The 24266-nt window shown below is 38.5% G+C and overlaps 1 protein-coding gene across 1 annotated transcript in view; it reads left to right on the top strand.

The window, feature by feature from the left end:
• Nucleotides 1-24266, top strand: part of LOC117288318 (ETS translocation variant 1-like) — a 76845-nt gene that overhangs the window by 47183 nt on the left and 5396 nt on the right. Inside the window, exons 6-10 of the mRNA XM_033769127.1 lie at nt 12831-13299; nt 14057-14244; nt 20257-20328; nt 21700-21768; nt 23978-24141. Of these exons, the coding sequence (XP_033625018.1) occupies nt 12831-13299; nt 14057-14244; nt 20257-20328; nt 21700-21768; nt 23978-24141 (962 nt within the window). The remainder of the gene's footprint in view (nt 1-12830; nt 13300-14056; nt 14245-20256; nt 20329-21699; nt 21769-23977; nt 24142-24266) is intronic.

The following is a 24266-nucleotide window of genomic DNA, read 5'->3' as shown; positions in this document are numbered from 1 at the left end:
ACCGTAACCATCACTTTAAGCGTGTAAATCATCAAGAGTTATTTTTTTTGTGTTAGAATATATGGACCAGTCACCCCCTACCAGAGTGCTTCTCAAACAACTACTACTAGACATTTTTGCTTGCCTTTTAGAGAAAGACTCTTTCTAGGAACAGACTTGAGAAACTGTTGGCATTGGCAAGACTAGTCCTTTTGGTCATCAACAGTTTGCAATCAGTTATTTCTTCTTGCGTAATCTTTTAATAATCACATGGCCTGGAGTTTTAGTGTTAATACTTTGATCACTAAGAAGATCCATGCTTTTTGATCAATGGATCGCTGATAAAACTTGTGTGCCACAAATATTCATTGAGAAATTAGAATCAGCTGTTGCAAACTGCTTACCAACCAAAAGGACCTATTGTTTAAATGTAAAAAAATAGTTAATGGTCTGACGTTTCGACCCTAGCAGAGTTGATCTTTCTCAAAGTATTTTTCATGTAGCCTTCTCGAGATAAGACTCTGTTCGGGTCAAAATGTCAGACCATTAACTATTTATTTGCACAAACATTCATTCAACGATTTATTTTGTTCAGAAGTTTGTCTACTAAAATATTATTTTAGTATGTTATTCTTGTGTCTGGTGGAGAAGAGAGCATTAGGAAAATAGACATCTGTTCCTTAACCTTTGGTTTGGGAAACACGTATCTTTCCTTAGTCCCAGGAACTATTGTAAAAGTTTCTATTCTAATTCCATTCCAAACAAATGCGCACCAACAAAAAACTTGTGGCAAATTTTCTTAGAGGAGCACCCCCTTTAAAGAAAGTGGAAGTTTCTGATTGACTGGCAATAATGAAAAGCTTCCTATTGATGAACCCATTGCCCAGGGGGGTGTTTCTTGGAGGAGTCCAGGCTGTAAACAAGTCAGCAAGTACTGGCCATATAGGGATCACCTCAGATGCAAAGTCTGCTAAAGTCTGGTGTGGGTTCCTATTGCACTGGTAGTGTTAAGTGTACATGTCCACTGGTATTGCACATAATAATATGAAGGCTGGATTTAGAGGGTATACTTTTTTTATGTACTTTTTCCTAACAAAAAACACAATGTCCACAGATTTACATTAAACTTGCACAGTTTGACGATTATGATAGTAGAAAGCTTCCCTTGAAATTGTACTTACTGAGGTGCTGTAGTTTTTGAGAAATGAGTAAAAGTAATCATTTTTGTCTCAGTTTTTGCATGTAAAAACTTAGTAACCAGTTATGCTATGGTTTTGGTATAATATCATAACTCGTTAAGGGGATTTTACATGCTACCAAAAACTACACAACCTTAGTTAGTAATATTTGAAGGGAAGCTTTCCACTACCATTATCTTCAAACCCTGTAAGTTTAATGTAAATCTGTGGACATTTTGAAAAAGTACCTGAATCCTTTAACAAAGCCGGGTGGATTTCACAAAGACTTCAGACTCTAGACTTATCTGGAGTTTAGGACACAGGACTAGCCTAAAGTTTGTAATAACTCCCAGGACTAGTCCTAAGCATGGATCGGATTTCTACCTCCATGTCCTAAGTTAGTACTTGTCTCCTAAGTTACATGTACGTAGGACTTAGGCTACATGTTGTCCTAAGCTTGTAACTCTCCCTGATTCTGCAGAAAGTTCCCTGAAAATAAACCAATTTCTCCATGTTCTTATCTACAAATTTGTCAATCTTCCTGATTATGGAAACGTTTTCTCAATAACTTACAGTTGTACAACTTATCGTAGTCATGTAGATTGCTGCAAAATTTTGAACTGTTGTTTTTCAACCCCAAAACTTACTTGATATTAAAAAGGGTTCGTCAGAGATTTGCCCATTACTTTGTAGTCTGTGGTATAATTGTCGTGGTGGAAAACTTCTTTTTTTTTGCTTGGAATGCTGTAGGTTTTGAGGAAATAAGTAGAACAAATAATTTGGATCTTGCTTGAGTCCCAAAAACCTGGATATTTGGAAACAGAGATAAAGTTGGGTTGTTTTTCTTACCTTTTCTCGTTACTCTTATGATCAATTGAGTTGAAACTTTCACATGTTTACTACTATCTCATTTATGTAGACTTACAATTATTGGGTGGCGTAAAGTGGGGATAGATATTGGTCTTTTACAATTACTAATGTTCTCCCCGTGCTTAAAGTTAGTTTCAAAATTGGAAAGTAGCCCCAATCACTATTTGGAAAGAAATTCCACCTGAACTGCTTCCAGTTTAAATACGATTTTGTTTCACTTCCTTGCATTATGGGGCAAAATTGGCATGTGTATTGAATCACAACAAAATGCGGAGAGGGTTTAATTATTTTTTTAATTTTAAACTTTAGCCTTCGAGAAAGACTCTGCTAGGGTCGAAACGTCAGGCCATTAACTATTTTTTGCATTTTTAATTTTTAAATGGGCAGGGACAAAAAATATTTCTTTCAGAGAGCTTTTGCGAACAATCTATGATGCTGAATATAATCACACTTTCTTATGCAGCTGGCCACGAAGTCAAAGAAGTCTGTTCCATTTCCAGTAAATCCCATTCAGTTGAAAAGGCGATTACATAACATCATTTCATATCAGCTATAATTTAAGTGTGTTTTTTTGTATATAAAGTCCTTGATCAAACAAAACAAAAACCAGGCCAGCATCAAGCCCCCTAACAACAGCACATAATGCAGATCACCGGTTGCTAGCTATTAGGCCAAGTGAAAAAAAAATATACCAGTTGAGCATCCGGATTTTCCAAAAAGAGGAGGATGAGGGCATTTTGATTTTGTATTGTTTATTTCTTTCGAAGGCAGGCTTCTAAGCATTTTAGTTCAAACTGGCCACCAATGTTTCAGTTTTAAAGTAACAACTTACTTTATAAGTAACAAGTTCTAATGAGAGATTTTCTAGTTTAAAGGCAGTGGACACTTGGTAAATACTCAAAATAATTGTAAGCATTAAACCTTGCTTGGTAACGAGTAATGGGGGGAGGTTGATAGTATAAAATATTGTGAGAAACAGCTCCCTCTGAAGTAACATAGTTTTTGAGAAAGAAGTAATTTTCCATGAATTTGGTTTCGAGACCTCAGAATTAGATCTGAAAGCACACAACTTTGTGTGACAAGGGTGTTTTATCTTTTATTATCTCGCAACTTCGACAACCAATTGAGCTTAAATTTTCACAGGTTTGTTATGTTAAATGCATGTTGAGAAATACCAAGTGAGACTACTGGTCTTTGACATTACCAATAGAAAATAAATGAGAAATACTCAGAAAAGTTGTCTTCTTGAAGAAAGAATAAATATAAAATAAGAAAAAAAAGGATGCGGATTCAAAAAAGGATGAGGGAGGGGACAATCAACTGGTATTTTTTAAATTATTATTTTGCCTTATTTGTTTGTATCATCGGGTAGAACCTCCATGTTATCATAGAGCACCAGCCTAGCTGTGTTTGTGTCAAGCCATTCTGGTTTTAATATCGGTTACATTAAACTGCTTCGATATATCACAGTAGGACCAGTGTACATATTAAAGTCAAATCAGTTTTTGCCTCAGTGTCCCAAATGGACTGAGGCTACACTCACAGAGGGGTTGGCTATTGCCATTTCCCTGAGGTCGTAAGGTCAAGTTGTTGACTGCAATCATCAAGTACTTTTGACAGCTGCATGACATGTGACAGGGGTGGGCTAGTCCATTTCGGGAGGAGGTTGGTCTGTTTTGGGGAGCTGTTCGGAGGGGCAGTGATGTGTAAGGGATCGTGACTGCAATAAAATCATTCACTTATTGGACTGGTTGATTTGAGGCATTTTTTATATGTTATTTTGGTTGGTGCCTTTTGTATGGCCATCATAGTAAGTAGATAAAGTTAAAGGTTACATTAGGTACCAGTTAAATCGTTTAGTAATGACCCTGTTGATTAGAAATCAATAACAAATATTTGAATCTGAGAAACACATATGTCATGCATGAAATCGCTTTGTCAGATTTGTAAGGGTCGGTGTCCGTTCGTGAATGTTGTGGCCACAGATTGGGTTGGTGCCCACTGACGCTTCGCTTTACAAGGATGCATTCTATTACGGTCATGTGAAAATACCAAGACAGTTTATTTTTTCTTTAGGCCTAACAAAAAAATGTATGTTGGATTGCCCTATCCCGACCGACCGTAAAATGAGGTTTTCCCATGTTTTCTTATCTTCAGAATTGTGATTTCATAAATATTTAATGCTCTCAAAATGGTAGATTTGACACAAAGATTTGTTTTCGGCCGACTACGATCGACAACAATAACTATCCAGTGCAATCATGGTGCAACACAATCATGCTATTCAATGTTCACAAAAGCGCAACTGAGGTCGATTTACCCCTCACACACATCAAACTACATGCGCCCGTTTATCTGATGTCACGATTTCACAAGGAACCAGTCTAACAATCCATTGAACAACAGAGGGCGCTGTTGCAAGTAATGCCCTTATATGGTATGGCTTGTTTATTGAACAGACAAAAAACATGGTGAATGAAATGACTCTTGAAATTGTTTTTGAAGGAATTTGCCAAAATAAATGGCACAAAAAGAGTGCCTCGAAGCAAGATGTATAAGATAAAGTACCTTGCTTCTTTGACAACTTGATCTTTCATGAAATGTTATTGCAGTTTTGGGAATGCTTTGCCATCTCAAAAAAAAAAAATAATAATATTATAATCGACCGACCCACCCAAACAAAAAATCGGGTGAAAGGGCAATCCAACATTTTATTTTTTTAGGCCTTATCTCAACAAGTATCTCAACACTGTATTCAACTGAAACTTTCATAGGCGACTTCTATTGTATCTTTCTTGACAATTTTGCAAATAAATCGGCATTACATCAACACTCTTTTCATGAAAAGGTTGAAAGGATACACATCTACAAGTTCACATGATCAAAAAAAAATTACCAACCACTGACCAGTATGTATGTAATGTCATTTGGTTTTACCCCTACACTGAAGTGTAAAGCACTGTATACTCCATTTTAAAACATTTTTAAACACAGCGAACTCCCTGAAATGTAGTTGATGTAACTCTTTCTTCTTCTTCTGAGCTTTGAGTCCACTAGCATGAAGGGCTCCCTCTATCATTTTAATCACAATTCAGTTGTTTGAGTTGTGGCTTGATTATAGTGCTTATAAGACAATTTTCTGCAAAAGCAACAAAATGTGTAGGAATCCAGCAGCAAATGGTACATTTTTGTCTGTCAGCATTTGTGCTTAGCTATATTTAGAAAACAACAGTCTCTATAGTCTGAACATCTGACGTCATTCTTTGAGGCCCTTGAAAAACGCCAGAGACCTGCTTCCAAAACCGGCGTGTAGATTCACCTTTGACATCAGTCATCTCACATAGAGATACACAGTCAAATTATATTGCGGATTTGACAGCAGTGACTGTTTGGGCATCTATGTCACTGCATGTTTATCATATCATTGTATCCAATGGAATCACTGGATCTAGCGGCAGGGACCTGTCTTTATCCTTGTGGATAAAGACAGGGGCCCAGCCTACACAGTCTCTATAGCTCTGTTGTTATTAATTTATATGTGCCGTTGGCCAACTTGTGACTATAGAGGGGGCTAGACTATGATATTGTGGTGGAACTCTTCATGCTGCCACAGCTTGTGCGTATCCACAGCGACTATTAGAATCTATTCAAGGGGTGGTTCATGTACATTATACTGTGTCAGTTTTTGGAAGAATACCAATGGGCCAAAATCTAATTTCATAAACGTACATGTAGGGTCATATTGTGCATGTTCTTTGGATATGAGCTTGAAAGAATATTATGTGTCTGAAAGAATATTATGTGTCCGAAAACAAGAAGAGGGCAATGGTAGTAAACATCCTGCGAAATTATTTCGTCTGAAGTGCCCTTGGTGATATGTAATCGGTAGGCCTATATAAACAAGTATACATGTATGTCAAAATATTTGAATATAAATACCAAAAGATCGCTAAAGGCGACTCAGCATTACAAAGTTCAGAGAAATGGCATTAAAGCTGAAGACAACCAGAAAACATGTTGAGAAAGACTTATTGCATAAATATTTTTCCAAAAAGCCCTTTCTTATCTATTTGATGAGCAATATTGAACTCTTGTTAATGGCAGTCATTGGCAGGAAGTGTCTGGAGCAGCATACATTATGGTTTGTCTTGCAGTATGGGACATAATATGTACAGTACCTCTGTGTGTAGAGCATTTCAACCAATAGAAGCCTTCCCCTTTGTGTCGTTGTCGTTGTCGTTATCGTTTTCGTTATCGCTTCAGTGTGACTTGGCCTGTTGACCTGAAAGAGTGTTTCGGCATGTCAATTTTTGTTAGCATTTATTTATTTATACATGTATTTTTTTTTTATTATGTGTTAAACAAAATTATGTAGATGCTGTGTGAATTTGCAACCATTGTCATACACCCTCTTATAACTATACCAATCATAACCTACACAAACCTAGACACAAAAGATGGCAAGAGGGGAACATCAAGAGGCTGACCTGGTTCAGGCACTTGTTACGAGAAAAAGAGAAAAAAATACACACACTAAAAATGCTTTACTCTTTTACCGCCCTATTTATTTCTGTAGCCTCCATTTTCCCACATTGATTTCTTTCCCCTTAAATGGCTCTCTATACAGTCATTAGTAAATTGGGTGACAAGACTGAGATGCGGTTGAGTGCTCAAAAGAGATATAACAAACAAAAATTATAAAAATATGACGGGGTATATAATACAGTCAGTACAAAATGTTTCAAGTCTAGGTGCTGTCGAGAGACAACTGTGCCCTATTTCATGGCTCTGCTTACCTTAGAATTGGTGCTTACAGATGCAGGGAATTCCACGCTAAGGTCAAGCGTGTTTTGCAGGAATTTTTGCTCGAGTGTGTGCACACTCTATGTTACTAGGCATTATTTGCTAACTGACCAGAACTGATTAGTTTACACCATTTTACTATGTTTTTGGGTTTTTATTTGCTTTGAAGTTGGGTACTAGTGTTTCTCAAAAATATAGTTTGCTAATAAAATTGGTAGGCGACAAACTGGTTCACATACACTGTCGCTAACAGAACATAAATCTTTTCCAGATTTTGTTTATTGCCCTTGGAAGAAAAACAATCAGAAAACTGTTGATTACATGTAGGTAGCCTGAAAATATTGCTAACTCTACATTATATAAACAAGTAGGTCAGCGCTTGTGCTAAATTGTTTTTTTCCCTTTTTTTCCAAGTACCAAATATCATGCCTGGTTGCCAGTTAAAACACCCGCGTACCAGTCAAAATTCTCTCCAATTGGTCCAGCTGACTAGTTCAACGTTGAAAACAGCCCTAATTTTGATATATGCAATATGGACTTAGTTGTTATTCAAATGAACTAACTGATCCTGCTTGCCAGTAACTGAGAAAGGTTAGAAATCTGCAAACCTTGAGTAACTTCCTGAAAAAGCAAAACAAAAAATTCACATAACCCCCAAAACACATGTAAACAACGAACCCCACGCAGATGTGCAAAAGCTACCTATGTGGGATTAAATTTATCTTCATACTAATGATCATCAACTCTGTTTTTCATGTTAAAATATGAGTCTTCTCTCCTCCCCCCTCCTCCCCACGTCTCATTAAACAGATTATAAATGACCTGCACACCTGATTTTTCCCTTAAATATCCTTGAATTACTACTTACATGTGAAGGTTCGTCTCATCATTAAAGCTTCGGTTGTTATTTTTTTTTTTTTTGGGGGGGGGGGGGTGAATCCAGTAGGCGTTTAGTTTTCTCAGAATTTTCCAAGATTTCATGATTTTCTGTAAATCTCCTTGAGCCTTCAAATTTTCTCGAAAGAAAGCAAAGCAGTCACCAAAAGGAGACAGACTTCAGCATTGTGTGTTTGTTTTGTTTGTTTTGTTTGTTTGTTTGTTTTCGGATTTTTTGATTTTTTTTTGATTTTTTTTTATTTTTTTTATTTTATTTTTTTTTTTGGGGGGGTGATTTAGGATGATCTTCCTGTCAAGGGAATCTGGCATACTCCTACTAAGGGGGTATAAACACCAAGCTGGCAAAAGCTAATCTCCAACTAGAAGACTCTACTTTCTAGTAATTGGTAGGATTCGAACCCCAGACCAAAGCTTGCTTCCAAATTGTGAGGTTTTTATTTATTTACCAATTATATTCTAAACTATCAATGATGTTGAATGTGTTTTCCCCATCCACTTGTCTTCTTTTGTCTTTTCACCACTTTTTTATATATTTTGTTTTATTATATTTGTATATAAAGTTTACCTTAAAGTGTGGATGGTTCCTATTGTACTAACTCTGTTGTAATTGAATGGGACACAGAACCAACCAATTAACTTCAGTTAACTGTACTTTTTGTTCACATACTGTAAAAAAAAAGAGAGTTGAGAGATGCCGCTCTTAAAGTCTCTGTTTTATAAAGCTCTTTGCCCATCCCCCCTTCCCATTGTAAAATTTTCTTTTGTAAGTAGAAACTTTATTTGAATATAAGATTGATTTATTTGTCGGTGTATTAAAGATATAGCCGCTGGCAAAATGGCAAATTACTACACCGTTGTTTCCTTACATGTAGATTAAGACATATAATGTATAGGGGGGCAAGGAACAGCCAATTCTCCTGTCTCAAAAGCAAGAGATTTATTGGACAATTTTATTTAAAAGGTGTCTTGTCGTGAGCAGAGCGGTCGCTGTGCTTTGAACTGCGTGTCAGAATCAAATTGAAATCGTACTCAAGTTGTATTATGATGACCACCCTTTTAAAAGGCAACATTGCTTGTTTGTGATTTTACAGCCGGGTTTGTAAACACAACCCCCTGAAATAAAAGAATCATGACAAAAACGGGCGAGCTTATTCTCACAATGGTCGTGTGGGAATAATTGGGGATAGAACCGGACGGCCCGACACTGACTGAACGATGACAAAAGCAGCGAGGTGCTTGCAGCTTTTCTCCGAGAGCCGGTTACTAAAGGCCCTCTGTGATTGAGAAGTCTCGAAATCAATATTGATATAATCATCGTAGAGGTAACGGGAAAAACTATGCCTTAATGAGGGAATTGTATATTGCTAATGGGCATTGAACGCAGATCGCCGTAACACAAAAGAAGACCATTGCCAAGTAGTAAAAAAAAGTCACGGATGAGCTGAGCCTTTAGAAAATTATAAATTGCTGTACAGACGGCCAAGAATAGTCCAGGAAGTTGTTTAACATTGTAAGTGAATAAAAGTTATTTTAAACAAATGAACATGAGTCGGGGGCCGACTAAGAAACAATAGGAAAAATCGACGACAAATTATAAATTTGAAGGACTCTGATTCGGAGATGTTTGAGTTTTTTTTTGCTTCTTCACATGTTTTTCAAGAAATCAAGTTGATGAGAAAGGTTGCAAGAAATGTTCCAGTGAGTTGGTCAAAGATAACCATAATACTGATAATACATGTATAAGCTATCGGGAGAGTTCTCCTCATTCATTTCGGCTGATTAACAAAAAACAAAAAAATCCCCCACAAAAACATCAAGAGAAACACCATAAAGAATGCTCCAGATTGCACAGTATGTTTTCTAAAACCAAGATAAATACAAAGTAGAAACATTCCAAAGACCTTGTTTCAACCCTAAACTCCCAAGAGAAATACATTGTAGCTAGGAACTTGTAAGGAGTATTTTTTAGGGATAACGCAAAAAATCTGCAGTGGTTTTATGTCCATGCAAACAGAGACACTTTTTTCAGATTGACATTTGTTTAAAATCCCTTTCTCTACAGCCCCATTCCTAAGAAGGGAATCGTGGTAATTCCTCAAAATAATGACAAGCATAAAACCTTTCTTGGTGACGAGCATTGTGAGAAACAGCTCCCTCTGAAGTGAAGTAGTTTTCAAGAAAGAAGTAATTTTCCACGAATTTGATTTCGAAACCTCAAGTTCAGAATTTGAGGTCTCGAAATCAAGCATCTGAAAGCACACAACTTCGTGTTTTTTTCTCTCATAGTTATCTCGCAACTCCGACGACCAATCGAGTTCAAATTTTCACAGGTTTATATTTTATGCATATGTTGAGATACACTTAGTAAGAAGACTGGATTTTGACAATTACCAATAGTGTCCACTGTCTTTAAGGTTCCCTTTAAAAAAAATCCTTCTGTGGAAGTGGCTCTTCTTCGAGACTAGACCAAAGTTTTTCTGCCATCCCTTTAAATAGAGCCACCATGTCACATGAGGCAATTTCACAGGAAACCTGTTCCAAGAAATCTCTTAGAAGAAAAGGAATTCACATTTGAATGTTTGCATTTTTTCTTGGGGATCGTGTCACACTGTTGAACAAAAACAAATTACTCATGTGCTATCAAACTGTTCCTGTAGCATACACTGCAGTTGGTTGCCTCCTAGTTGCCTACAACAAAAGTTGCCTCGTGTGACAAGCCCCCTTGATACAACAACAAAAAAGCATTATTTTTGATTCATCGGCAAATTAGTGAAGACTTGCTTAAGTAACTCTCGTTGACATCCCTTCTTCTGACGAACCACTGGGTAGCCTTGGCAACTTCGGAGTCACTTTGTAAGACGCAGAACTTACATAATGTTACGGTACACATCATGCTCTGTGGAGTATTCTTTTGTGTTTTCCTATTCAAAGCTTTTTTTTCCTTCTGAATGCATACCTACCGACTTAGTACAAGGACAAATGTATATATAAAAAAACTCAACAAATAAACCAGAGAATGCCTTCATGTTATTCAACAATTAGAAATTGAAGAATAGAAGAATCAATTGTCTGTTCCCTGACATTTATGGTGATTTGTAACTTAAGCCACGTTCCTATAAGCTAGGAGGCATTAATCTAGAATGACTGCTACCAAGGAAGACAAAAAAACCAATTGCTCCCCTGTTATGAACACGCAGCTAAATTACACATATCTTCTTTTCTTCAACTGCGTGTTCGTATCAATAGTCAACGTCTTTACCAGACCCCTGCAGATTGTGTCTGAGAGTGGTTCGGACAAATTAAGGGGGTTGGTGATTTTTTCGCATTGGCTTTTGATGGCTTTTGAGCGGGGAGATAACCAAGGTCAAACAATATCCAATTCATTGGCCAGACTGGGTTCAACTTACCTGGCTGCGGTGTTGCAGTCTTTTATCTTGAACAGGGGATAGTTCTGTCGTCATTTCGGTCTATGAAAATCTGAAGAGTGAGAAACTTCATTTGAGTTGAAGGAAAGCATTTTTTTGTTTTGGAATCCACGTCTTGACAATCCCCGTCCAAGACAAAGGCCCAATTTCATACAGCTACTTTAAAAGCAGGGAATGGTGCTTAAGCTGGCAGTACAAAAAGTAACCGAGCTAAGCATAACAAAATTACGCTTACCAATCGTAAGGTTACCAGCCAAAGTGTCATGTCACTGTACAAGTTATGACTGGTATCTCGCTCATCTGCTCAACAAAAATTTTTTTTAGCACTGTTCTCTGCTGAAGCAGCTTTATGAAAATGGGCAAAGTTTCTTACCAAGTAGGCTTTCTCAAAAATACTAAATAAAAGAGAGTAGTTTCCTACGTTTTGGAGTGAACAGGAAGTTTTGTGGGCATGCTATTTTGGGATAATAGCCCAGAGCCTGTTTAGCACACAGAATGCAAATTTACAGTGTACAAATGTACGTAATGTTTTGCCCTTTTTTATTGGTGTGTGTAAGTGATGGGTTGTCAATCAGATCCAAACAGTGGTTCTGCCGCCATAAATCAGTGCCTAAAATAATCTGGATCAGTATTGGATGCCACAAACCATATGCTCTTCACTGTCTTTTACCACCATCTGCCCACATCGTCACATGATTAATATGCAAATCGTTAGAGAGGGGAGACCTCTCTTGACTTGTCCCAGTCCTTTGACTCTGTTTTGGGGGGTTGTTATGCAAATGAGAATTGGTTTTGCCATCACTGCCGTACCCTGTTGTTATCTGCAATTAGCATCACCATGGCGATCTGTGAAGATGCTTGGGTTTTCTGCAGGGCCCCTCCTCTCTTGTAGCCAAACAGACCCTTAGTCACTGTTGAAGAAGGGGGACACCGAAGTGGATCACAGGAGATTCAAGTAGCTTTTTTAATAGTCACTCACAACGGAAACTGCACAAACTTGCGCCACGAATCTGTTGTAGGGTCTTCTCTTTCTCAGTTTTCGAAGCTGGTAGTTTCATTATGTACGACACGCAGAAAACTGTTGCAGAGCACTGCGGCAGTGGTATGGATGATTCTGTCTTGAAAATATCTTAAGGAGTTGCATACAAGATTTTGTCAATCATCTATTTTGTTTCTAGGGAGAGATCAGTTTTAAGTTTAGAGCTTAACTGCCATGGTTTCCTGTTTGGAAGATGGTTGTTGCATTTTATATGCGTGTTTTAACACAAACTGTTATTTTTTTCAATAATGAACTGTCAGTTTTGTGTTTATTTGTTGACCTTGTTTTGTTTTCCATTTTGAAACACTTGGTGTTATCATACTTTGTGACATACTTTTTAATAGCATTTTATCTTAAATGATGATGTACACTTGAACACCATTAAGATCCCATTCTTGTGAAACAGTAAGTTTCAAAATAACATTTTATAAATTTGTGTTAAGCCCGGTTCATACTCCTTGCGAAAACAAAAGCGTCACAATTTAAAAAACAGGGGCGTACCGTTTGTTGGTCACCATTTGCTTTTGTGTGAAGTATACACAGGGCTTATTCTTTACCAATTGTTGAGGTGAAAAAATGTACTATTATTATTTTTGTTGTACTAAATTCGTTGCTTATTTTTTGTTCCTCCCTATGCAGTTCCTCTCAACATCAAGATCAAAGCCGAACCAAAGAGCCCAAATTGTCACAAGCCTTGCGCTCACATGAAATTCCCCTCCAACTCGACAACCGCTTCCTCCTCCCACTCCCATTTCGACTTCAACAGCCGTAAGTTCGACTTCGGCGAGCAGCTTGTGATCGATGTCCCCCCCATGAATAATGGCGTCCCGAGCCCACCCACGACGTCCCTGGTCCCCACCCCGAGCATCTCAGAGGAGCATACCAGCCGGATCGGTACCCCGCTCTCGGCAGCCCAGCAGCAGCAGCAGCAGCAGGCACCCTCGCCGGCCCTGCCGAGACTGGACTTGAATTTTAACATTATAAAGCAGGAGCTGCCGTCCCATTCCTCCCAGAGATCCTCTTGTGCGATGTCTGCATGTACGCCCTTCAAGGAGCCGACGGTGTTCCACTGTGCGCGGAATCCGCCCGGGTACATCATCGAGAAAAGGTGAGAGATATTTTGTTTTGATCACCCTCCCCTCAAAAAACTTCTGATAGGACTTTGGAAGAATAGCATGGAGACAAACCCGGCACAGCCCAATTTCATAAAGCAGCTTAGGTCGTTTAACAAGTAGCGAAGCTCAAAAACCAGTGGGGCTAGTTAAGCACTTGCAAGGATTCTCACTTTTATTTAAGATTTTCTTTCTCCTGTGCCTTTCAAAAGATAATAAGTGAGTAATTGAACACTGCATTTAGATTTGTAGAAAATGTTTCTTTCGATCCACCCACCCACAAAAGTTATTTTAAACATAAACTATTCTAAAAGGCCTATTCACTGATGTACAAACATATTGTATACTGAGTTGTTTTAAGAGTTTTGGTACTATTTGTACAACACAAAACACAAACATCCAAAGATTTACATTCAATTTACAAGGTTTAAAGATAATGATGGTAGAAAGCTTCCCTTAAAATATTACTTGCTGAGGTGCTGTAGTTTTGGGGAAATTTAAATCATTTTAGCATGTACAACGAATGTCTCTACTCTCCTGAAAACAGTTTTCACTTTTTCTCAAAATCTTGATGACTAATAAAGCTGCAACTTCTACAGGAGATTTTATTACATCTTCATTCATTGTGAGTAGGGATTCATGTCTCGGCCAAAGATTTGATCTACAAAAGGTGTACAATTATGTTATTTTAACAACAAAATCACCCCCATTTTTTAATTTCTCTGGTTGTTTTACTTTTTTGTTCTCAAACAGGTTTCATCGTCAGACGTCAGAGCCCTGTTTTGTTTCATTTAGCAGCGAACCACGCTCCCCGTTCCATCGCCAGAACTCTGAGCCGACGTTCCTCCCGTTCAAACACCACAGTCAGGTGGGGGCTCCGATCGAGCACAGCTACGGGGGATTCACCATCAAACAGGAGCCAAGGGATTACTACGAAGCAGGTAGGCTTTTCGCTCCTCAAGGGTTTCATTGTTTGAAAAAATATAATAAGTCAGTTTCCCTTGTGGTTTGTTATTTGATATTTAATATTAAAAAGTTGCATCTCTTTAAGATGATCCCCTGGCTGCCGCTTCCCAGGTTGTATCGTAAACTTGGGTGTGATCTCTGGCTACGGCAGTTAAAAGTTGTTTGATGACTGACTCCCCAAACTTGCTCCTTCAGACTTCCCTTGATATTGTTCCATGAAATGCTTTACTTTTTGAGAAAACATAAACAAAAATTATCAATTCTCGATAACGAGAATAACGGATTTATTTTAAACACATGTCATGACGCGACGAACAAGTGGAAACAAGGGTGGGTTTTCCCCGTTATTTTCTCCCGACTCCGATGACCGATTGAGCCTTAATTTTCACAGGTTTGTTAATTTATATACAAGTTGTGATACACAAAGTGTGGGCCTTTGGACACTACCGTTGACCGATGTTGTTCGATTGCTTTAAGCCAGTCTCCATTGAGTCTCAGATCATTACACACAACGCTTAGTAGACATCAGAGAGACCCAATTTGCCTATTGATCCTACATGTATTGGTAGAAGAAAAATTAGCATCATAGAATGAAATTTGCAATTTTTTTCTTCTTTTCTCTCGAACTCAGTAGAGGCTAGATTTCCAGTAGGGCCCCCATCTTTGTAATGTGTGGAATTATATTTTTTGTAAAGTTTATTGGTGTTTTTTAGTCACGCTTTTCTTACAACTACTTTTGTTTGCTCTCAGAAAAATCAGCAAGGTTGTTATTTAGGATTTGAGGCATTGCATGGTGAGGTATCAATACTTATTTGGTTTGTGTTAACACCATGTGTGTAATGTACATGCCAGGTAGAAATTGTTCTTAGAGAACTGTCTTGCTTTATTCTACTACAGCGGAGTAGATGTTCAGGGGTTTGGGAGACTTCTCAGATCTGAATTATTTTAAATGTTTAAATAGCCTGAAAAGTCTATCAAAGCCTATACCATTATGCCGGTCAGCCCTTAGGCCTCAGGACAATGGACCATTCCCATGAAATATGCTAATTACATTCACGCATGCGTACAGACCCTGTTGGTTGGCAAACGCCATAGAGTTGTGCACTAAGCAGACGCGTAATCGCGTCTGCGTCACGCACCCATTAGCCGTGTACGAAACAGCGCGATGTTCCCTCATTTTGCCAACCAAAACATTAGTGCGCACGCGCTATGTGCAATTTACATATTTCATGGGAAGGGTCTATTGTACAACCTTTTCCCTAGGGCGAAGTATCATGCCTGGGGTGGATTTCACAAAGGTAGTCCTAACTTAGGACTAGTCCTAGGCAATGCTAAGAGATAGGACCAGTCCTAAGTTAGGATGAGTTACTGGTCCTAACTTATATCTTAGCATTGCCTAGGACTAGTCCTAAGTTAGGACTACCTTTGTGAAATCCACCCCTGTAATTGTAGCACAACGTTTTTGTTTTAAGTCCATACACGTATACAAACATCTTAACATTAGACTAATAAAACAAATATTTGAAACCACCGAACATTGACATTGGACAACATAGGGAGACCGCCAACATAGGGCTAGCTCAGTTGGGAGAGCACAGGCACATTAATCTGAAGATCATTGGTTCAAATCCCGCTCTATAGTCAATTGTTCTTTGTTCAATCCCAAATCAAACAACCTTTCGGTCAAAGTGATACACACAATCCAGGTTGAACATGTGGCACACCTCACAGTAAAGTTACATTTTAAAAAAACTCAATGCACAAGCCCCCCCACCCCCAAATCTATCCATTCATTCATTGTTGAGGAAGCAATGCAACAATGAATAGACACACAAGGTCGCATTGAGTGCCCGCAACAGGTTCTTTCCAAAGCTTGTATTTTGAAAGGGGGAGAAAAAAAACACTCATTTTAAACCTTTCCTGAAATGCTGTTCGTTTTTTTTTTTTTTTTTAAGTTCACCAAACTCTCGGCCATGCTGTCATCAGCCCTGACTTTTTTATCCATTACCCCAGTGAAAGCCTAAATCTAAACTGACACTCTTTGATCAGAACTTCAGTGATGTCTTCTAGACTATGCCAGTCAGGGTCGGAGACAGTTTCATTTGTAGTCATTCTACCAAGTCTGAGATCCCTAATGGGACTATTTATCTTTTGCATACATTAAACAATCTCTGCTGAATTTTTTGGTTTTGAAGGCTCAGGTGTAAGGAGGGAAAACGGTGTGGGCGTTTCATGTGTTTACAGGATTTGCCTTTCATTTTTTTGTTTTCCCTTTGCAACGAACTAAGCGGGACCAGAGCTCAATATCATGGCTCTGCTTACCGCCGAATTATATGCTTCCTATCATCATTGTCCGCTTATAGGGCAAGCGCTGAATTGCTGTGCGAGGTGTGTAAGCGCTGAATGCCTAGCAACGTGAAGTACGGATGCGCACTCACAAAAATTCCCGTACCAGCCCCTTTGAAAAAATCATGGTTTTCCCATGAAAGTAAAAAAATAAAAAAATAAAAAAAATAAAAAAAATGTGCTTCTTTGAAAAATCTCAATTCGTTCACTGTTGTATAATTACATAGAAGAAAAAAACTTACTTACTTAAAGAAAAACTAGAAAACACGTAATTCACTGACAAAGTTTCTGATGGGTTTTCAGTGTTCTTTGGTGAAATGCTTGAGACTGTAAATTCACTGACAAAGTTTAACTGGTGGGAAACTTAGTGAAGTGCTGTCCAGGAAAATAAGTGAAGCACTTCATAAGATGGGGGGTAAAACTAAGCATGAGGAAAGATTCTCAAAACTGGTGGTACATTTCCTTGTATTTGGGTACGAGTGCACGTGTACTCTCAAGTTGGTGACAAACGTGAACTACTCTCCAGCAAGATGGATTACGATAATGAACAGCACACCGTGTATGTACAGCACCCCACTGCATGGTCATTTATACTGCCGTTCTCTCCGCACGACCGTAACCAACAACATGGACATTGTCGCTGAGGCCACTTAAAAACCAAAGACATCACCAAAATTAATTACTCTCGCCAAACACTACAAGAAGACGCAGGCACTACAACTTTGGGGTCATTAATTAAAAGCTTCTGCCCTGGGTTGGATCGTCTCTCTTCACCGCTCTGTCTACCACCCCCCCCCCTTCTCTCCAACCACTACCACGAGCCAGGGATAGATAGACCTCTCTATCAATTTGTACTTGATTTTGTGATGGGGGTAAATGAGTCTGTGGCATGGCAAATTATAGGCATTAATCAGGTGTGACCGGGCATAGATGAAGTTCACTCTCAAACTAGCTGGGTTTTTTTCTTCTTCTTTCCCTCGACTCACTTCTCTCGCTGTCTCTTTGCTGCTTGTTCTTTTTGTGGTTTTTGGTTGGGGGGGTGGGGATGCAGAAAGCTATTTGCATACACTAATGGAATCATTTTACATGAATGACATTCAAGAAACATTTATTACCACGCTGTGTATTCATGACTGTACATGAAAACCCATCAAAGTATGTAAGGCAGCCCTTGTATCTCGGTATATGTGTTTTCAAATAATTTCTTACTTTTATTGAAGAGTCAAATATCGTGCCTTCTGCAGTAGGTTTTACAACATCAGCCCGGGCTCTTAGTTTCATGGGTCCAGGTGTGGAAGTTTATCTCTTATCTTAAAAAGGGCATGGCCACTGTCATTTTGCAATGGGGCACTTCCGTTGGAAATCTTTAGAGTGTAAGGGGAAACCAATTCCAGCAGCTCAAAAATATGCAATAAGCTATTTCATGAAACCCATACAAACTGCACTAAATAACCTTGTAGGTTATGTGAAGAAGTTTTCATGTTGAGTGTCCTCCCTTCAGTTGTCTTCAACACCAATCCACCTAGTCTTCCCACCCCTCCCCCTCCTCCAATCACAGAATCTATCCCACACACCCACTCATCGCCTACTTCTCCCTTTCTAAGATCATCCCAGTATCTTGACCTGATTCCGATACCAATTTAACAATTCTTAGCGGAGTGCAACTCTCTATCTCGCTGTTATATGCCTCTTAACAGGCTCGTAGGGGTGTGCATGGCTTTGTGCATGCATTTAATCATCATTACCCACTGGCGATATTAATGACCATGACACACGACTACAGTCGCTAGCCAATCACTATCCCATCATCTACCCTCACTGAAAATACCCCCCAACAAAAACCTGCTAATGACGGCGGGGTTTAATTTACAGATTGCCCGGGTGTTGTAAGCCACATGGTTACGGCCCTTGAACTTTTGGAGCGAGGGAGTAGCCCTATTATTATTGGTGCAGAGCGTGGCATTCAACTGGTAGAGAGAAACTGTTAACCATCTGCGTCAAAGGGGGTGCCTTAAATGCTTAAGATGGAAGATGATTGCTAAGAGTTTAAGGCATTTTTTTGACGAAGGAAGTTGGAGACAAATTGTAGACCGCTTTAAATGAATTCCAACCAATCAGAAACATTATACGACGGCTTGGATTTTATAATTGTTGCTGTTATTTTTCTTGGTTTAAATGCTTGTGCTAATGTGTTTTTAGCTAAGCACTGTATACTCAGTGCTTTCGGAGTGGGGTTCGAACCAGAGACATTTGCACTTGCATTGTGGAATTATGGCACACATGATTTATGGGCAAGTTGAACACTCAAAGGTTCTTGAAGTGGTTCATCCATGCATACACAAAAAACACCATTGTCATTTGTCATTGAAACAAAGTCTGAAAGTGTGTTGGTTAAAGGGAAGGTACACGTTTGGTAATTACACAAAACAAATATTAACTTAAAAACTGACTTTGTAACAAGCATTGGAGAGCTATTGATGGTATAAAACATTGTGGGACACGACTCCCTCTGAAGTAACGTAGTTTTTGAGAAATAGGTAATTTCTCACTAAAATAATAAAAGACTTGTAGGTAGAAGTCTTTTATTCTTATCTGAATGCAGACAATTTCGTCCAACAAGGGTGTTTTTTCTTTCATAATTTTCTCGCAACTTCGATGACCAATTGAGCCCAAATTTTCACAGGCTTGTTATTTTATGGTTATGATGGGATACACCAAGTGAGAAGACTGGTCTTTGACAATTACCAAACGTATACCTTCCCTTTAAATCAATTCTTCCTCTCTGGTTAAAAATTATCTTCACTGCTTAATTATTTTGCATAACAAACAGGGCTGCTATTCAAAACGACTTGAAGCTTATCAGCGACCAATAATTTAACCTCACAATACTCTTTCGTATCTCTGTAACTTGCTGAGCACCACACAGTTTCTTGGGTTTTGTCAACTGAACACCTAGTGTGGTCTCTTCGGCGAATTCCCCTGGTCATTGCCTTGGTGCTCTTAAAATGCTCCAGTAGAAAGTTACAATTTCCACATGGGGTGCCCTTTACCAAGGAGGAAATACCTTGGTGCCCTTGCCCTTTCAAAAACATAGCATACAGCAGGCCTGCTTGTTTACGCATCATCTGTGGGGGGGGGGGGGTTCTTGTTCGATTTCTTTGTCTGCTGAAATGTTACGGTCTGATGAGCACGTAATGATCGAGGGGCTCACAGCTATCAAGACCCAAACCAAAGACAGGAAGTGAAGAAGAATGGTGCTGAAGAACGGTCACACAAAAAACAAAGCACGCTGTTGAGGATACACGGTTGGGTTGACGTCACACTCTGAAACTTCACACACAAGAGCCATTCTGCGATTGAGCATTTTTTGTTTTGGGGATTTCTTTCTTCTTTTCTTTTCTTTTTTTCTTATTTTTATGTTATTCCTTTGCACAGCTCTACCTTTTCATTTTTTTTATTTAATATTCAATTGTTAGCATTTATCCTTTGGAAATCTAGCCTCGTATATTTTTTTCTTTGTTTGTCATGATTGATAAAAATGACTGCAATGAATGCGTTGTTGTTTTCAGTTTCAACCAATTGATTTGTTAAAAACGTACTTAATCAAAACAATTTTTCTCGCTCTGCTTTGTGTCGTGCAGAAGTACCCAACTCATGTTGCATGGGGTTCCAACAGCGAGGCGAGATGTACAACCAGACTGGAAACAATGACGGTAAGTTTTGTAATAAAGAAATTAAATAGCCACAATTTTTACCAAGAAAAAAGTGGAAACAAAATCTTATTTTCAGCTTCTCTTGTGTGGTCATTTCCATCATTGTCAACTGATCGCACACCATTTTGTTTTCAATGACAGACCTTTTTCTCCCCCACGTCGTGGCTAACATTCCCTTTTAGTCTCTGAATGAAGATTCAAACGTCTCTAACATAAAAAAGAAACCTTTCTGAAAGCCAATCCTACTAATTATTTGCCCCCCGGCTATGGATATCAAAGTACTCTTACCTTAGACAACCACACCTAAGGGTAGAATATCATAATTAGACCAGTTTGCTTTGATGGCGTTCTCATCCTTATTTGAACAATGGCTTGTTTGCCCTGGTGTATTGAGGGTTGTACAACCTTGTCCCCAATCTCTCCCCACACATCTCCAACCCACTCACAGGGGCAGCCCTTTTGTTGTACCCACAATTTTGAGATTGCCTGTCCCCCCCCCCCCCCCACCTCCTCTCGTTTCTCCTTTTGGCTAGTTGGTGGGACATTCATTAAAAGAGTATTTGACAGTTTGCCTGTTGGGCATTAGGGTCATTTTCAAATATTAGTGAAATCCAGCCCGCCATGAATGAACCATGAGGAGCAGGAAGTTTGTACCTTCACTGCCAGTACTACACATTTCACTCTGGCTTGCGCTTAAGATTATCACCTTTTTGTTTTTAACACCCGGCAGGGTATTATTATTATTATTATTTTTTTTAATTTTATAAATACCCTTTTTTATATTTTACTGCCAAAGTATTTGGACTCCAGAAAATATTCTTCATTATTTTCAGAATAATCTTCCACAAAAATCCCTTTCCGGGGTATTTGACAGTTTGACTGTTGGGCATTAGGGTCATTATGAATTATTATTGTAATTCAGTCCCTCGTGAATGAACAATGAGGAGGAAGTGTGTACAGTGTACATGTACCTTCACTGGTACTACACTTTCCCCTCTGGCTTAAGGTTACCTCCTTTTCTGTTTTTTTGGTCGCCAAAAGGGTGTTAATTTTTTCCCTTTTTTCCCCCTATCTTAATTTTTTTTTTTTTTTTTTTTTTTTTTAGATTATTGCCAAAGACTCCTTTTTTACCAAAGAGTTACAACTCAAGACTCAAGAAAATATTCTACAATATGGTTGGAGATTTTAAAATCCACAAAGCTGACGGAATGTTTATAAAATAAATTTCTCTTTTTTTTTCTTCTATATTATAGAATATTTCCAAAAACTTCTTTTTGTCTTAATTACTAATTTGTAATAAACTAAAAACATTAACTCAAACATAGAAATGGGCAAATTGAATTGATTATTTGATGTTTTATATTTGTATAGGATGTATGCCCGAACAAGCTGCAAGGCATTTCTTTGATGACGCAAGTGTTCCTGAAAAGATCCCGGAAGGTAAGCAGGAAAACAAATTCCAGCTGTGAACCAGTCATATACAATATAATATCCCATTTTGTCAGCTGGTAAACTGTTTGTTGGTTTTTTTTGGGGTTTTTTTTTTTTGGGGGGGGGGTCGGAAATGAAGTTTATTGGTTTATTTGTATGCTCGTCAGTGCTGCTCCGGTTGTTTCTAGATTTCCGCTGTTTGTTTGTTTGTTTGGTTTTTTTTTTTTTCAAGTATTGCTTAAAGACACTAGACACTATTGGTAAGTGTCAAAGACTATTCTTTACAGATGGTGTATCTCAACATAATATGCATAAAATAACAAACCTGTGAAAATTTGAGCTCAATCAGTTGGGAAGTTGCAAAATATTAATGAAAAAAAAAAAGGAAAGAAAACTTGTCGCACCATGGTCACATGAAGTTGTGTGCTTTCAGATGCTTGATTTCGAGACCTCAAATTCTAAATCTGAGGTCTCTAAATTAAATTTGTGGAAAATCACTTCTTTCTAGAGAACTACGTCACTTCAGAGGGAACTGTTTCTCACAATGTTTTATACTATCAACCTCCTCCCTATTACTCGCAATCAAGAAAGGCTTTATGATAATAATTATTTTGAGTAATTGCCAATAGTGTCCACTCCACTGCCTTTAACAGAGAGAGGTTACCAGCCAAAACTACATTATGTTAACATTGTTGTGACTGGTGCCCCTCTCCATTTTTGCTTGGCGACGAAATTTTTCAAGCCAAATTTTTTTGCGTAACAGATTTATGAAATCTGTACGTAGAATTCCTACTAATACCTCAGATGACCCAGTCATGCGTTTTGCAACCAGAAAAAGATAGCAATGGATTCCTCAGAATCCTTGGATCATTTTTCTGGTATTTGGCGCCCGTAACTGCTCCACCAGATGGAGTCAATTAAGACAAAATGAGTAAAGAGAAGGAAAAAAGGGAAGAACAATAAAAAGATGGACAGAGAAAAATCCTTTTCTGAATGATCGAGCAGATAGCTAAGGTTTTTAACTCCGAATAAAGTCTGGCCCAAGTAAAATATAAAAAAACGAAGAGAAAAACGGAGAATCAAGGGATTGTAATCAGTTAGCCGTCAGCACAAGAGGATTGCTAATTCATCACTGTGACAAAGCCCCCCCCCCCTCCTCTATCGGCAGTTCAGGCTATGATTACTTAACGGACAATATGCTAGATGCATTAACCCGCTATGACCACATTCAAGAGTCGATCTCATCTGCTGAAGGAGTGTATGCTGGAAGCTTTTTATTTTTCTTTTATTCTTTTCTTTCCTTTTCCCCCTTTTTACCGACGGAGGGGGGGGGGGGGGGCTTGGGCTTACAGAGCTACATGTAGCTTTCCCTCAGGGTGAGCAAGTGCAACAATGGGGGAAGGTGACAACCAACCAAAAAAAAAAAAAAAAAACAGCAATGGGGGAGCCATTCATCAGACTAGCAGGTCTTATTAACTTTGCCCTGGCTGGCCTGGCCTGTTGTTATTAAACGCCAACAAATTACGAACGGAGAAGAAGTATAGAATAAAGGGGAGCCCTTTTTTCGTAGCTTAATTTCATGCTAATGGGAGTTGACGTATGCTATGAAAATAATCTGTCCGACTCGTCTTGGATGTTGGGATTTTCTCGTTTATTTTAGAGAGAGCTGGATCGTTTAGGGTGTCATTGGGGTATCCTGGGGAACGCAGACGTTGTCTTTGGAATAAATTTCTCAAAAAAAGTTTCTTTTTATTTGTAATTAATTGAATGAATCTTGTATGACTTTAGTTACAAAAAAAAAAAATGGTTAATGCTAGTCTCTTGCAAAAAGCACTGTTTCTCTACTTTGTTGGCATTTTTGATGTACCAACAGACAATAGTATTATTGTTTAATGCATTTTTTCTACTGGGCGAAGAGGTCTTAGTGCTTTAATTCCAGTGAGAAAAATGCATTAAGCATGAATCTTAAGATCGTACAACTTGAGTTTACATTTGAGTTGATACATGTAAGTAAAAGTTGCAAGAAAAGTATGAAGTTGTAGAATTTTGTCCAGCTACTGAGAAAGCCTTTTTCACCTGGGCCCCAATTTCATAAAGTCTGTATGAACAAAAACTTGCTTAGCACAGAAAAGATTGCTTAGCTTTGGGATCATTTGAGTATATTATTTGGGAAGTTTACTAACCAAACTGGTTTTTTTCCTCTCTCTGTCTCCATCAGGTGAGACGAAACCAGAGGTTTTCCGTGAGGGTCCACCGTACCAGCGTCGAGGGTCTCTCCAGCTGTGGCAGTTTCTTGTGACTCTGCTTGAGGATCCGGCTAATGGTGGCTTCATAGCTTGGACTGGCCGTGGATTGGAATTCAAGCTGATTGAACCAGAAGAGGTCAGTAAAAATTTTCCCTGAAAATCAACAATTTTTTCCATATTCTGATGAACACATTTGACAATCTCTCTGATTATGGAAACTTTTTCCCCCTTTTATATTGAAAGTTATTCTATATATCTCCC

This window comes from Asterias rubens, chromosome 3 (genome assembly GCF_902459465.1).
Source record: "Asterias rubens chromosome 3, eAstRub1.3, whole genome shotgun sequence".
NCBI lineage: Eukaryota > Metazoa > Echinodermata > Asteroidea > Forcipulatida > Asteriidae > Asterias > Asterias rubens.
The sequence above is the reverse complement of the archived record's forward strand: the minus strand, read 5'-3'. Positions and strand labels throughout refer to the sequence as shown.